The 17230-nt window shown below is 40.2% G+C and overlaps 1 protein-coding gene across 1 annotated transcript; it reads left to right on the top strand.

The window, feature by feature from the left end:
- The first annotated feature begins 6884 nt into the window (after nt 1-6884).
- On the top strand, nt 6885-13594 carry LOC112971352 (ovalbumin-like). The gene is made up of 7 exons (XM_026076713.1): nt 6885-7067; nt 7691-7741; nt 9036-9164; nt 9961-10078; nt 10928-11070; nt 11422-11577; nt 13193-13594. The coding sequence occupies exons 1-7, from the start codon at nt 6900-6902 to the stop codon at nt 13592-13594; spliced, it is 1167 nt and encodes a 388-aa protein (XP_025932498.1). The 5' UTR covers nt 6885-6899.
- Nucleotides 13595-17230: the final 3636 nt, after the last annotated feature.

Below are 17230 nucleotides of genomic sequence, written 5' to 3'. Positions count from 1 at the left end.
AGAGACAGAGACAGAGAGAGAGACAGAGAGAGAGAGAGAGAGAAAGTGTATGTGCTAGAAAGTTATCCAATTCCTACATAAATTTCCATGTAACAGAAGTAGGTTTTCAAAATAATGGAGGCTCTTTTATGCCAAGACCTGCAGTGTGATGACTAAATTAAAGATTTAATTTCCACATAAAACTTTAAGCTGTGATCAGCCATTCTCTCTTCTAAAAAACAACTATGTCTTTATTTGTACCCCAGAAACCACAAGTTCCTTGCTCCAAAGAAGCTTACCTGGTCCTGCAATAGATTTACATGTTTTCAGAAAACACAAGTTCCTTGCTCCAAAGAAGCTTACCTGGTCCTGCAATAGATTTACATGTTTTTCTTCTCATCAGCATGAAAACCAATTAAAAAAAAAATCTGTGGTGATAGTGTTTGGATGGGAATCCTGTATTTATTCATAATCATAATAAAACCATTGCAAACTAAATAGTAAATGTAGTAGTCTGTAGAATTAAGCAGACAGAGGAATAGTCTAATATAGCAAGTAAAAATAATGGTAAACCTTTCAAAAGAATCTAAGTGACAWAGAAGCCTACCTCCCATTTTTAAATATTCACCATGCAAAGTTTAGACACTGGACAATTCAGCATTGGGATAGGTAAACCATAAGCCTCACCTCTTGCTTCTCTCTTGTGCTTGATTTTACTAGGGAATTAAGGATGCAGTTTTAGGACATGGCTGAGCCACTCTGCTGCCACTGAAGCAGAGGATGCTGCTCCCATAGCCTCCCTCTTTCCCCTTGGCCATGTATTTCTGCTGCCTCCCTTATGTCAGTGCTATCACTTGCCTGACTTGGTGATGAGCCAGTTCTCTGGGACCTAAACCAAGAGGAAACCTTCTGGTAAAGTTAATTTGCTGATGGCATAGTTCCCTAAACCACCTCCTTGTAGGGTCAGATGATGTAGGGGAAGTAGGAGAATGCACAGCTGAGAGCTTGTGAAGAGAGTAGCCCACTCAGCTGGCAGCAGGTGATGTCTGAAACTCACAGACACATGAAATGTGAACATGTGAACAAAGAAGCGGGTATGACTGAAATGAAAATTATCACTCAGCTTACAACAGCAGAAGTAGTCGTGTGTGGTCTCAGTATTAACCTCTTTCAAAATTTACTGCAGGGATATCTAGATAATTTATAAGCCAGGAACAAAATGCAGTATAAAGAAAATTTCTTTTCATATAACATTTCTTTCCAAATGCTATCTTAATTAAAAAAAAATCTAAACAAGGTTGTGAAAACAAGGAAGCACTGGAAAGTAGTCTCCTGCTCCTAGTACAGAAGTTAGTTTTCAAACAAAACAGTTTTTGCTCTTAAAGGTCTCCCTGCAGGAATCCCTGGGATGTAGGCTGGTGCTCCTTATTCTCACCCTCCAAATCAGAGGTTCTGTTATACGAGGAGAGGTTGAGAGATATTGGGATTGTTTAGCCYGGAGAAGAGAAAGCTCAAGAGGGATCTTATCCATGTTTATAAAAACCTGATGGGAGGGTGTAAAGAGGATGGGGCCAGACTCTTCTCAGTGGTGACCACTGACAAGACAAGAGACAACGGGCACAAACTGAAACACAGGAAATTCCATCTGAACATAAGAAAACATTTCTTCACTGTGAGGGTGGTTGAATCCTGGAATGGGCTTCCCAGAAATGYTGTGGAGTTTCCATCCTTGGAGATATCTAAAACCCGACTGGACATGGTCTTAAGCAAGCTGCTCTAGCTTGACCATGCTGGAGCGGGGGGTTGGTCAGATGATCTCCATAGGCCCCTTCCAACCTCAACCATTCTGTGATTCTTTGAATTGTATCTTGGTAATGTCCAATTCCAACAATGGATCTTGTGAAGCAGAGAGAAACTAGAGAGTATGAATAGTGACTGGAGCAGACACATCCCGAAGTGTGGTAGGACTGCATGTTCCCCAAGGACAGGCTTGATACTGAATGTTGTTTCACATCCTGCTCAACATATCTTTTTGCTCATCCAGACCAATATACCTCGCCCCCTAACAAGCACGTACACTGCCGAAAAGCAAAGCAAAAGAAGACAAATATTATTTGGATGATCATTCATGGAAAGATAACTCCAATATTTCCACACTGTATAGATTTTACTATCTGTGACTTTCCACAGTCTCATTACTGAGTAACACTCAATTTACATACTACCCTTTTGACTGTACTCTAGCCTCTATGGTGATTCCAGCTCTCTTCATTTTTTCTGATATTTTGCTCTCCTTTACACTCTTCCAAACTCTCTTTTATCATGTATCTATAACTTAATTACTATTATATTTTTAAAAAAATTGCAGTTGTTGGACAAGAAGGGCAGAGGAAGAGTTTTTGGCCTTCTCTGAAAAAAGCAAAGAGAACAGTTTTGAAAATACTCTTTTTCCATATGAAGAACAGTGCTTATTTTCTTCAAGCTGCCTCATATGAGCATGTACTATGGAAAACTGATCACCCCCAACACAACAGATCCCATGAATGAATAAAAAGCATTTGGCATCCTGTAAATGTGACTTATCTGGCCACATCTTTGTTCATTTAAGGTCCTTGAGAGATGTCAGAATAGTCTCTGCTAAGCATAAGGCAGATAGAATGGCCATGGCATGAACAGGTCCAAAGTATAAGCTGCCATTACCCCCAAGCACTGCACAATAGTTGCTAAACAACCATAGGAAATGAAATGTAAATATCGTAACAGAGAAATATTGATGGAAAGATCTGTTTTTTTCTGCTGCTTAACATCTCCTTGATTATGCCAACACTGAGGAAGAATGGCAAACCCCATGAATTGGTTTGGGAACAGCTCCACAGTGGAATACCTGGCAGAGGAAAGGGCAGCAGAGTCCTCGCTGACCTCCTTCCTGGTACAAACAAGAATATGGAACATAGCTTATCCTGTTTGTCTTGCTTTACAGCACTACACTCTTAGATTTTGAATTTCAGGAGAAGCAGTTGATTTCCCTAGACCCAAYGCCCTATCTAAAATTACAAATGAGCACTTGTATGCTGGTGACTGTTGTGGTGATCATGCTGCTGCAGAGGTATGAAATGTGGAATGTATAAAGAAGGCAAATATATCATCTGGGAGAACAAACCAGAAGCCCCTACATGCCTTCCTCTAGATGAGAGGGTGCAACAAGATGTTTGTTGCGAAAGTCTTGAATATTAGTCAAAGAACTGAAAACATCTGTGAAGAGCCAGTTGAGTTCTTCAGGTACTTGCTCCACAGATGCCCACATGGAAAAAACACATTGAACCAGAGTGTATGAAGAGATAGCATGTGTGACCAGGAAAGCTTCTTAAGGAAGCCCCAAAAGCAAGTCTGAGTAGCACCCTGATCAGCAGGTGGAAATCTAATATGAATATGTGAAAATGGGAGAGTAACAGAAGACACACTAAAGCTCTTTCCACACAAAATCTGTGCCCTTCCACAGGAAAGGCTCGATAGGATAGCGAAGGCAATACCTACAGCAGCCCAGCTCACAGAATAAGGAACATTAGGCAAGCTGTGAGAAAAGGTACTTACCGTCTTTAGATTTACACACCCTCATGACTGCTGTAACATCCTCAGGTGGAAAGACCATTCTGAGTTGGCAAGCTGCAAGCCACCCCAATCATCAGGCTCTGCACATATACTCATGCATTTCAGCAGAACAAAACACACTGCAAAGGATAAGGTAACCCCTTTCCCCTTCACCAGAGGGTGTAACCGCTGCTGTATGTTCTGTAACTTTTTATGTACAAACTTGGAATTTCTGTTATTCATCCCTGTGGCCTTTACAGATGGCAGGTTTGTTTCTTTATTGCTCATCAAGTCTTTTATTCAGTAGAGAGTAATAGCTTTTTAAAATTGAATTATATTTGATATTGTGCATTATGATTGTCTAACAGACCATGAATGCTGCTTCAGACAGATTCTGTACTTTATTCACCTGCCATAATAAAAAGTTAGGTATAGGAGATATATGAGAATGGTCTGTGCATGTACTACAAGCCTTGTTGCTGTGACCTGTGGAGAATGCAAATTAAAAGCTCACTTTCAATCATTCAATCATTCTTTAAATTCTATTGGCTGGTTAAAATCCATTTCTGAAAACTCTAGGGTCTAACAACAAAGCAGCAAATACTCTCTGACCCTGTTCCTCAAATCTCTTCCTCTGCCATGCCCATCCTCCATTCTCTAGTTCATCTCAACATTGATGCTCTGAATGTTTTCTTCAAAATTAAGTTTTAGCAAAATGTGTTTTCTCCTCAGAATTCCTCCTCCACCCCATGTTTGTAGAGCCTCTGGCTCATACCTGATAAAGTGTCACCTCAGGTAAAAAGCTTTGGTATGACCTAGGTACAGAAATAGATATTCTTGTGGCTGTGCTTTCAACAAGTCTTCAGTCTTCAGACTCCAGGAATATAGTTCTGCGTTTTGGCAGAGCAAAATACATTTCAGTCCTATTTTTCTTTTCAAAAATAAATAGAAATTTTTGGTTTTGTTTTTATATGAAATAAAACCCATTTCAAAAACCTTTGAGTAGAATTGCCATCCTGCAGCTAGTTCTGCTTGGATCTGCACAATTTTTCCAATATCAAATTGTTGTTGTCTGTGAGGCACTTCCCTCTTTTTCATTGTATAGACACGGTAGTGAGTTGTTTCATTCATATCAGATGTTCAGCAATTACCCCAATGTCCACTTTTCCCTCCATTCTTGGTGGGACTACTGTGTTAAAGTACTTTCTGTATGCTTCTCATACATAGTGCCTCATAAATGAGAACAGAAGAAATAGCTAGGAAGAGAATAAAATCTTAATAATCTGATGTGCTTTCTTGTAGCTCCTTTGTAATGAGAGATTACCTCAGCTATAGCTGTGGATGCTTCTTAATGATGGGCTGTGGTGCGAACTGTTTGCTCACTCTCAGATCACTGTACTATGATCAGATCTTATTTTCCCCTCACGTTTCAAGATTTATAGATTGACTGTGAAAATCACTTGACATGATGCTACAGCTAGGTTTATAATAAACATTATTAAAAAAAAGTATTACACTTTACTAAATATCTTTGTAATACTTTTTTTTCCCTCACACTGTTTTGCATTCATTATCCATTTGGTTCTAGTAGCCTGTAAGGCCCAAACACATTAATGTTTGAATTCAAAAGAACAGCTCTAAACATAACTCTAGACTTGTACTCCAGTTGTCTGATACAGTCTTATAAGATACAGCAAAACCTTGAATTGTTCCATTTTTCATTAGGTGTTACCTCAATAAATAAAGATTGAATTGCTGAAAATAAAGTACCAGTCTAATGCTGATCTACTCAAAGGTTCAAAGGGCAATAAATTAAAAGGCAACAACAAAGGGTAGTAAGTCAAAGGATGACTCCCTGAAGGTTTACAGTGGGAGTGTCCCAAATGGTACAATATATATCAACAGGAGCTGAGAAAACCTGTTTAGGTTCAGCTAGCAAGCTGGATTATTACCTGCCTCTTTGAAGTTTGTGGGGTAAGTGTTCCTCCAAGTAAAATACAATTTCTAATTATTTATTGTATTCTTTAATATGGAAAAAAAGAATTATTATTCTTAAGAACTTTAAGGTAAGTATAAGAAAGATATGTAAAAAACCCAGCATATACAGTAATTTTATCTCATTTTATCAATATGTTTTATACTGTTTGACTGTCAAATGTTTTTAGATGTGCAAAATCTGAGTCTTTGTATACCATAGCTTTGAGTTTCTTACCTCTTCTTCACKGAAAATCTGGTGTCATATTAAAACAGTTCTTTCATCATTTTAACAGTTCTTTTGGAAATAAAAAATGCTTCTGTCCCTCTGAGCTAACTCTCTGGAGAACACAGGAGAACAACAATATCACAATTCACTGTAAATGACTGTGGTTTCACAGTCATTAATGCCAGACACTTCTCAGGTCACACAAGGGAACACATCTGCTCCAAACCATAGCTATGCTCTTCCTCTGACTTTAAGTGTTATTTTAGAGATAAAAGAACAGCATGCAGCTTATTTGGACTCAGATTCAAGAGAGTGAATGACTGCAGGATTCAGTGAATACCAACAAGGTGCCACATTCATTAACACGTGCTGGACATTTACCTGACTGAACTATTACAGCTCTGTGCTGCAACAAGATGTACTGCCAGAACCTGTATTTATAATATATACTTGTTTCTTTTTCTTTGCAAAAAGCCTCAACAGAGATTAAGTGGCAAAAACAGGAACACAGGGAAAATAAGCAAGCAAGCAAGCAAGCAAGCAAACTTGCCAAATCTACATTTCAGCATCTAAGCAATTAGCTAGATTTACAGAGAAATTTACTCCCATTATTCCTATAAATTACAGGAAAGTAACCTCCACATTCATGGTTGCTTGTACTAAAAAGCAGCAAGAAGTACACTAAGAATATATGAAGCTGGCTACATTTGATTGAAAGATCCAGAGCATGTTCCATAGCAGCCAAAGAAGAAATGAAATATGAAGTTTACATTGTCTCAAACATCCTCTGGATATCATAGGGAATCTCATCCATCCATTGCTATTTTTTATTATACTGAAGCATGGATTAAATTATCTATTTCCTTAAAGGCAAATACAAGATAGTATTTTGATAATGAGCTAGTCTCTTGCTGAAGGAAAACAAGCACATTCGGAGAGAAATGGGTCAGAGGTTATAATATTTCTTACAATCACAGAATCTGTAGGCTTGACGTCTTTGGTTCAGCATCACAGAAACAGCATTGAACTAACAGTTTCTGGGATGTTAAGAGTATTTCATACAGTAAGTGCTACATATCACCACTACACAGTCATATTTCTGCTTACTCTAGACAATACTGATTTCACAATGGGCTCCATCAGTGCAGCAAACGCAGACTTTTGCTTTGATATGTTCAAAGAGCTGAAAGTCTACCACATCAAGAAGAACATTTTCTACTCCCCCCTGAGCATCATTTCAGCCCTGTCCATGGTCTATCTGGGAGCAAGAGGTAACACTGAATCTCAGATGGAGAAGGTAAGTTACTTACATAAAAGGATACAAGCTCCTTTTGATCCTGTTCACCACAGCAACCGATTATTCACCAATGTTTTCAGGACTTTCTCCAGTTGATAGGCCAGCCATAGTCATATTTGTCACTGAATTCAAACTTGCTTAGAAGAAGAATGAAATTCAGCCATGAGGTTTGCATCTGGAACATTTTACCATTGCCTTTCACCATGAAGGACAAGAATAGCCATTAGTAGAAAGAACTCTTGAAGAATGTGTTTAAGGCAGGTCTCTTACTTCAGCTTATATTCTCTCCCAGACCTGATCCCTTCCAGGTATAACTGACAACTTGTAATATACAATGAAACATTCAGAAAACAAGAATCAGTTACAAACAGAATACAGTGTGGGCATAACTGGTTTCTAGACTGAATACTAGTAACTGGAAAGCAGGGATCTAAGCAGAGGGTCACATTCATAAATTTTCAGTGGCACATGCAGTAGAACTGATTTCAAGCTCACACACAATTTCTCAATTCTTCTGTGTGTTAATCAGACCTGGTTATGCTGAGACAACACTTTCTATTGAAACATCAATTCTCAGTTGTCTTCACATACTTAAGTTATTCTACTGCTGCTTTCAATTGTAGGTTCTTCACTTTGATGAAATTGCAGGACTTGGAGGAACTTTTCACAGCAAGGTACAGAAATCTAAGGTACATTCATTTCTCTTTCAAAATTTTCTCCTGAGAGTAGAAATCAGAGTTGTTTGGACTGTGCTTCAGGTAGGTCTAACCCCTTCCCACACTTTTGCTAATGTTCTCAGTTAAAGGCATGTAAGAGGAAAACTCAAATTCGTTCCAGAACCAGAGAAAGAAGATAGGTTGCACATGCTGCACCAAAACAAGTGGCAAGACAGGGAGAAAGGTTTTGGGCACCTGGATACCTACTTGGGCAAACATGCACTTGCGCATCTGTGAGTGCTGCTGGGGCACAGCAAGTGAAAGGGACTCTGGAGCCTGGATACAGCAGCCAGATTGCAGCTGAGAGACTCCAAACTGGGGCAGAAAGATGCTGTGCAGAAAAGGCCCCAGAGAACTCAGTGACTGGACAGTAACTGCACTCATCAAAAAGTCACAGGGCCTTTTCCAAGCTCCGCTTCCCATTGTTACCAGAAGAGCGCCATGAAGAGTCACAGTTTCTTGATACCATATGYGTGGTCTACTCTGTGTTCACCTGCTCTCTCTGTGAAGACAGCACAAACTGCACTCCCTGGCACGTCCCCATCTGCTTGGGATCCTCAAGTGCAAAGCAGGACTTGCACAGAAAACACAGACTTTTTTTTTTTTTTTTAAGAAAACTAAAGATAACATCAGCTAGAGTTTCTGGTGGCTGGTAATCATCTAGAAAGGAGCATTTCAACACAATTCTCCTTTTCAAAAAATGCAGTCCCAGTCTGTGATTAGAAGTGTGACTTTTTCTTAGATACTCTTAGCTTATGTCACCTAGAATACCATTTTTGGGGCATTAAACAGTTGATCTAGTTTCCATTATTTTATGAGAAGCTTCTTGACTCTCCTATTGTCTAGCACTCTTCTTGCATCCGCAACATCCGAACAAAGYTTCCATGAAAATGCAAACAGAAGCAAGAAACTGGAGACTGTATCTAGAAGCACTCACCAATTTCAATCATTTACACCTGAATTTTTCTTCAGTTAGCACCTTGGTCCTGAGCCATATAGCTTCTGATTTATCACTGAGGCTTTCTGCTTATTATCACCTAGAAAGAGTGTCACCACATGCTATGAATTATACATCATTAGTCGCTTATATTGATCATCTGTTCCATGGAGCTTTTAGGCTATAGCACATGTTGATTTGCAAATGTCTAAACAGTGTGTGTTTTCCCATTTTACTTGTATCTTATAAGTAGCTCTCTTCCTAGTAAAATAAGCTAACACAGTGTATCTTCTTATCTTCTCACCAACAACTCAGTGCGGCAAGTCTGTGAACATCCATATACTGTTTAAAGAACTTCTCTCTGATATCACTGCACCAAAAGCCAATTATTYGCTCCACATTGCCAACAGACTCTACGCTGAAAAGACATGTCCAATCCTACCGGTGAGTTGTACATCACAGTGATTTCTTGCTAATCCCAGTATAAACCTGTAATCCAGGAGCACTGCCTAAGGAAGGGGATACGTTAACCAAATACTCCTCACTGGGGTAGAATTCCATGGCTTTTTTGGCACAGCCCTGAAAATAGCTTGAATGGAAAGCAATTTCAGGCAAAAAGATGGGCCTATTCAAAAAATGAATGGGTTAATAAATGAAATTACTTGGAAATACAGTATTTCCCCTTTCTCCCCCCAAAAAGCCTTTTTGTCATAATATATATATTTTTCTTTTTGTAGGCAATAATTTGATTTCAGCTCATTTCTTGACTTCAAAACCCACCCTCAAAAACAGCTTTTGAATGTGTCAAAATTTTTCACTTGACATTTTCAAAGAAAAACATGCAAATATTCTAAATCAAAGCAACTTCTTATCTTTAATAAGGAAATTTAATAAGGAAAAATACTTCCAAAGAAACAGAAGACATAACGATAAGCAAACACTCTTCAGTGGACCTGAAACAATGTTTTTGGATCAGGCTTTGTTCAAGAAAATATTTCAACATCTTGAACATAYGCTTTTAGCTGCCCAAGTAATAAAAATGTCAGATTTGAAAATGTCAGGAGTCAAAATATTTTTTCTGGCCCAGCTTTAACAGTTTGCTGTAGTAAGTAAGCAACAGAGAACAAGGTGAACATGCCATTACTATACAAATTAAGAGACCTTTTATAAACATTTATTTCACCTTCATACTGTTTTTAAAGACTGGCTGGTCTGATGGCTGCAATTGCTGTCTTTACAGATATACTTAAAATGTGTGAAGAAACTGTACAGAGCAGGTCTGGAAACAATCAGCTTCAAAACAGCATCAGATGAAGCCAGACAGCTTATTAATTCCTGGGTGGAAAGTCAGACAAATGGTAAGGTCAGACAAGATTTTGGAATATAATTCCTTGTTGCTACTGTATTTGAACAACTTCAAGACCGACTAAAAATTAGAGAAGAAATTTCTTCCTCTTGTCTGCATTAGTGGATATTTCCTGTGGAAAAGGATGAGTTTTTTGCACCTGTGTGGCAGTAGCACTGGGTTTTTGAATATATCTGGCAAAGGCAGAGGTGACAGGATATGCACAGCACACATTCTTTGTGACTGGAGAACTTAACTCATATAGGGTTAATCCCAGCTCTAAAACACTGGAATCACTTTACATACTGGATGTATAAGATAAAGTTTTCCAGGACAGGAAGTACTGCACACACTAGGCTGATGGGGGGAAAAGAATGATTCAGGAGCTTGTGATAATTTATCAGTAACTAAGATGGGAGGAAAAATAGGAGTGAAGTGTGAAAAAGAAAGATAGGGGGATCCAGCAAATCTATATCCCTGTTTTCATCTCCTATTCCTTCTTCCCTATATAAATCTTTCTCCAGCCACCAGCTTGAAATGCACCCTTAGATCTATTCTCTTGAACTGGCCTGTCTTCTTTCAGAAATGTCTGGCCAGACACCCAGATTTAATCATTCTGTTTAAAATCATTCTTATGAACCTGATTTCTACGTACAGCTCCTTAAAGAGCAGGAAGTCAAGTCAAGCAACAGCAGGTTGATAGATCTCTTAGATGCGAGAGGAAAGCTATGAAAACAAAGCTCCACAGGACAAAAACAACTCCCAGCCCCACCCCCCTCCCTGTGCCCGTCATTGCAGGCATTTGTGCATGCCACAGGAGATGTAACCTACAACATGCTACCCTGACTCTTCTTTCTTAAAGGACAGATCCAAGACTTCCTTGATCCAGGCTCTATTGACCTCGATACTGCACTGCTTCTTGTAAACGCCATTTACTTCAAAGGGATGTGGAAGAAAGCTTTCAGGGAAGAGGACACTCAGGAAGTGCTCTTCAACATGACGGAGGTAGGGGGGCATGGACACAGCTTCTAGCCAGGAGGCCAGGCTGCTGATGCTCACAGCCAGCAGGCTGGGTGTTACACACACGTGTCGCAGTGGTCATCACCTTGGTGCTTTAGCTGGGCCCCTGGCTGTCAGCACCTGAGGTTAAGCCCAAGGAGTGTTGGTAACAGCTGTGTCTGTCCAGGCTTCCTGACCACAGCAGCAGGCAAGAGAGGAACATGGAGACACATCTCTTCTTCAAAGGCACCTTGCCTGACAGTCAAGCCCAGTCCCTTTTAAAGGGCTTGTACATTTGACTGGCCAAAGAAAGCATTGCTCCCCAGTCACAACTTCTCACATTTCTGTTTTTTTTAGCAAGAAAGCAAGCCAGTGCAAATGATGTGTCAGAACGGTACATTCAAAGTGGCAGTGGTGGCTGCTGAGAAAATAAAAGTTCTGGAGCTTCCTTACACCAGCGAAGAGCTGAGCATGTTGGTGCTACTGCCTGAGGATGCCTCCAGCCTGGAGCAGGTAAGGGCCTTGCAGGGGAAGCAGCGGAGTTATCAGTTCAGTGAGACTTGGCTGCCGCTGGGCCGTTCACTGTCCGCTCCCACCCAGGCTCCCCAGATGAGGGCTCTGCTGGCTGGGCTGGGATACACAACAGCCTCTCAGCTGTTAGTGGTGCTCAGGCAGAGAACGGCTTCTTAGAGGAGTCCCTTGCCTCAACCTAGTAAAAGTGGGTTTCACAGAGTAGTGCTGCTGCAGCCCTACAGAAGAGCTTGTAGGTACATGTGGAAATTTTTTTTCATTGAGAGGGAATTTCATACCCTCTCCTCCATATAAACTGTGGAGCAAATGTTACTAATACTGATGAGAACCAGGTATTCTTTCCAAGAATCACTAGTAGATTTTTTTCCACAAAATCCTAATAAAATACTATAAGTGAACTTCTTTCAAAATATTTCTGTGATTACTTCATTAAGGGAGAAAATGCAAAGTTAGATAAAGCATGATTTTAATAAAAGATTCTCCATTTTCACATGATGAAACCCAATAAGCTAAAGTAACTGATCCACAACACTGTCAATTAATAGGGTCTAAAATTCAGAGATAACATGAGATGTAAATGAAATGCATGGAAGATATTTGTAAGTTCCATGTCAAACAAAGAGGAAGAACTTTGTGGCTAATGGGATGAATGTCAATAGAAGAAGGAATGCTTGCAAGAATCCATGAACATGCAAGGACTGAAAATGAGAACAGTAAAGAAAGTAAAAGAAAATATTAAAACTGCTTTAAGTCAGATTGAGTTAGTTTTTGCCAAGTAAATGAAAACTGATAGCCAAAATGTTTTTGTCCCATGAAGAAAGAGAGCAAAGTGGGGCCATTGTGAGACAAGAGCGCAAAGTCTATACACAGTGCCAAAATTAAATGAGCCTTTTGCCTCCATCTTTAATGAGGAAAATGATGCAAAACATTTGGGTGAATGAAGAATGCTAATGGCAAACAGGGAAATTTAAATGGTCAGATGCAAAGGAGAAATAAAACTAGAAAGATTAATAGGTGCTTAAGTCAGGTAGACTGGATTATCCTTATGCAGGAATTCTGAAAGAACTAGCAAATAAAATTAGAATTCCAATATCAATGATTTTGAGTAAAGTTATCATGATGATATCAAATTATATACCTATACTCAAGAAAGAAGAAGTGATGCAGTCTACTTTATATAATTCATTATTCTTATTTCAGCAAGTTACTGAAACTATTTTTAAAACAGAGTTATTAAAGACATGGAAGTGCTTGCATTTGTTTGGTACTAAACTGTACGTAAATTCTCATTGCATTGTTTGCAATCTCTTTCACCATCTGACTAATTTGCAAGTCAGACAAACTGCTACGCCGTGTCACATGAGACACTAGTTTAGCTGGACAGAAGGGGACGTGTCAGGTGGGCAAGGAACTGAATAAAGGGACAGTGACAGGCAGTAATGGAGAAGCAATGGAGAAGCAAATAATAAACTGCAAGAAGGATGCCAATGGAATGCTCATTGGGGACCATTCTGTCCTTTTTTTTTTTTTTTTTTATGAGTAGCCTTGCTAAAAATGAACGGTGGGAGGGAATTCATCGCCCTGCCTCTCTCTGCAGCTGGAGAGCACAATTAGCTTTGAAAAACTAACTGAATGGACCAGTCCCAATATGATGGAAAAGAAGACTGTGAAAGTGTACCTCCCCCGCATGAAGATTGAGGAAAAATATAATCTTACATCTGTCTTAATGGCTTTGGGCATGACTGACCTGTTCAGCCCTTTGGCCAATCTGTCTGGCATCTCTGCAGCAAAGACTCTGAAGATGTCCGAGGCTCTCCACAAGGCGTCCATGGAAGTCAGTGAAGCAGGCACTGAGGTGGCAGGCTCAACTGGGGCTATGGGAGACCTCAAATACTCCCCTGTGTCCGAGGAGTTTAGGGCCGACCGCCCATTCCTCTGCTTGATCAAACACAACCCAACCAACAGCATCCTCTTCTTTGGCAGATATTATTCCCCTTAAAAAGAGAGACAGCTGGAAATAATACTTTCCTTCCCCTCAGAAACAGACCCTCATTACTGTAGTATGGTAGCATAACCTCATCTGCTCCGCGTGTTCTCCATGTGGAAAGCCTGATCTAAAAAATGCCCATTTGGGAAGCCTCCATAGCAAAGCCACAACCAAAGATGAGGAGACAGCACCAAGCATGTCCACTCTTTCTTTTGTCATACCRCTTTCAGGACAGTTTGAGCTGAGCAAAGGCTGAGCAAACAAGAAGGTGAGAATGGTGGCACCCGCTAGCCAGGAAGGGGCCAAGCGATTTTTGCTCAAGGAACAAGTTACAGGCAGGACCCCAAATCCTTGTGAGTCCCTCACATAGAAAGCCATGGTCTGTGCTTGTCCCATTCCCCGGTGGGTCTTGCTGACTAATGCATGTTGCCAGTGCCTTAACCTAGGGCTTGGAGACCTCCAGTCTGGAAGGGAGGCTTGTGGGTAAGATTCTGCTGTGCAGGTTATTAACTGGCTCCTATGTCAATGTCTACTTACCATCTTGCTAGCTGCTGGGGAGTGGCTTCTGCATGCTCTGTCATTATAATGTCACTCTGAGCCCTTAACTGATCTCCTATGCAGCCCACACCTTTGAGTTGTCTTCCAATGTAATAGACTCATTTAAGTCCTGAAGTGGGGAGATACTCTTGAAGAAGCGTATGACTTTCAGATCTTTAGGTAGAGGTATATATCTGCTCACACAACGTGGATTCAGTACTTATATTYAGGATTGAATGACAATTTCAGGAGGTAGCTTAGCAATATTTCCCACTGTTACTTAATACCTTGGGAGACAGAGACTGTGTTTTGATTTTTGTGAGAAATTCCACCACTGCTATTGAGAAACCCRGTACTGAGAAATCTCGTTTCTCCATGGGAGTTCAGTGAAACAAAAACAGCTTTCAGAATAATCCTGATCTCTTTCTGTTGAATTCATTGAACAATTATTATTGAATTGATTACTGGACAACTTTCAGATTAAATTCTAAACTGAAGCACACCATTCTTCTTGAAGAAATGCAGTGGGTCTTCTTTGTGCTGCACATACTATAAGGCTGTGTCTCTTGTTCTAAGGGTGCATACAGAAAACCTAGCATTTCTTTATAAATCATCATTTTCAAATACAATGTCTTCCTAACTGATATTATTCCTGTCTTCATTCTAGTGATATATCATTGATTTCATGAATGTTAATTGGTGGTCCTCATATTTATGTAATAAAAACTTTGCAAACTAAACATGTCATTACCTATTCTGGGTTACCATATAACACAACCTGAAGAATACCAAATAGTGAGTAATGATTACGGACAGAAGTGATTTAGACTACATCCTATTTTCAAAATGAGAATGTACCCATATATGAAGTCACTAAATATCTTACAATTTTTTTTTTTAATTTTGAGTTAAAGCAAGGTAGAGTCTACAGCTCTTGCTCTTACCTTCAGCTCCTCTCAAAACCTTGTATCAAGAAACTTTATTCATACTCTGAATTTGCCATTGTATTTTCAGATAGTTTTTTAAATTTCCTCTAGATGTCTTCAGTAAATATATCAAGGTGATGCCTAAAAGGCTTCTGACACTGTCTCCCACATCTCCATAGGCAAGCTGATGAAGTATTGCCTAGAGGAGCAGGCAGCGAGGTGGATTGAAAGCTGGCTGAATGGCAGAGCTCAGAGGGCTGTGATCAGTGGCATAAAGTCTAGTTGGAGGCCCGTAGCTAGCAGTGTCCCCCAGGGTCAACACTGGGTCCAATCCTGTTCAACTTATTCATCAGTGACATGGATGAAGGGACAGGGTGCATCCTCAGCAAGTTTGCTGATGATACAAAACTGGGAGGAGTGGCCGATACACCAGCGGGTTATGCTGCCCTTCAGAGGGACCTTGATAGGCTGGAGAGATGGGTAGAGAGGAAACTCATGAAGTTCAATTAAAGCAAGAGCAGAGTCCTTCACCTAGGGGGAAAGAACCCCATGCATCAGTACGGGCTGGGGGTTGACCTGCTGGAAGGCAGCTCTGCGGAGAAGGACCTGGGCGTGCTGGTGAGCAACAAGCTGACCATGAGTCAGCAATGTGCCCTTGTGGCCAAGAAGGCCAACGGCATCCTGGGTTGCATTAGGAAGAACATTGCCAGCAGGTTGAGGAAGGTGATCCTCCCCCTCTACTCAGCCCTGGTGAGGCCGCATCTGGAGTGCAGTGTCCAGTTCTGGGCTCCCCAATACAAGAGAGATACGGAGCTACCGGAGCGAGTCCAGCGAAGGGCCACCAAGATCATGAAGGGACTGGAGCATCTCTCATGTGGGGAAAGGCTGAGAGAGCTAGGACTCTTCAGCCTGGAGAAGAAAAGATTGAAGGAAGATCTTATCAATGTGTGTAAGTATCTGAAGGGAGGATGTAAAGAGGATAGGGCCAGACTCTTTTCAGTGGTGCCCAGCAATAGGACGAGAGGCAACAGGCACAAACTGAAACACAGCAAGTTCTGTCTGAACATAAGGAAAAACTTCTTTATTGTGACGGTGACTGAGCACTGGAACAGGTTTCCCAGAGAGGTTGTAGAGTCTCCATCCTTGGAGATATTCAAAAGCCGCCTGGACAGGGTCCTGGGCAACGTGCTCTAGGTGACTGGCATGAGCAGGGGGGTTGGCCTAGATGATCTCCAGAGGTCCCTTCCAACCTCAACCATTCTTTGATTTTGTGATTCTGTGATTCTGTGAACGATTCATATGAGGAAATCTTTCTTATTACCTGTTGAAGTGATAATCCTCTAGAGATATTATTTACTATTTCACAGTCTTTACAGGGCAATTTCTTGGGTTACATTTTATGCAAATAAAAAGTTTATTTAAGAAAATGTATTTTTCAAAAAAGTGTTAATCATAGAACTAAGTATCTCCCTTCTGCTGGAGTACACATGCAAAACTACATATTAAAGTACCAGGCTATTTAACTTCAGAAGTTTTAAAGAAAGCAGGTCTTTGGAGCTGCCTGAAATATTTGCAACATCAGCATTAAACATAACTTAAGATGATGATGCTGACAGCCAAGGAGCACATTTTCATACCCACTAAGAAGTCTAATGGCAATACTGCAAATCCTGGTCTTCCCAAGACAGTCATAAAGGACTAGCTGTTGTTAATACAAGTATTTAATCAAAAAAGTATTTCAAGAAACATGAAATGTCAAGGCTTACTGCATACATTATATCTGTGTTTCCCTTACAGCCCAAAGCAGTCGACAGAGTTTTGCTACAACTTGAAAAAATGACAGTACTAGTCAAATACTGTCCTGAGGAGCAAAAGTTATTAAGCAACCATAAAACTCTTATTAAAGAGAAATAAGCATGCCTGTCACTCTGTACTTTCTGGGTACAATGACAATAAAACCATCAATATTAATTATGGGAGTATTTATTTTATTACAGGAAAAAATAGTTATCTTATTGTTAAATCTTTCTTCCATTAGATGATTTTTTTAAAGCAAAGAAATGGAGAAAATCAAGGCAAAATGCAAAGTGGCTTCCTAAAACATGAGAAAAGTTTTCAAGGCACAGGGTCCACCTAGTGTCCTTGCTGTGAAACAAACATATTTGACTTCTGTTTTACAATAACC

This window comes from Apteryx rowi, unplaced genomic scaffold (genome assembly GCF_003343035.1).
Source record: "Apteryx rowi isolate R43461 unplaced genomic scaffold, aptRow1 scaffold_437, whole genome shotgun sequence".
In the NCBI taxonomy this organism is placed as follows: Eukaryota; Metazoa; Chordata; class Aves; order Apterygiformes; family Apterygidae; genus Apteryx; species Apteryx rowi.
This window is presented reverse-complemented; position numbering and strand designations above follow the sequence as displayed.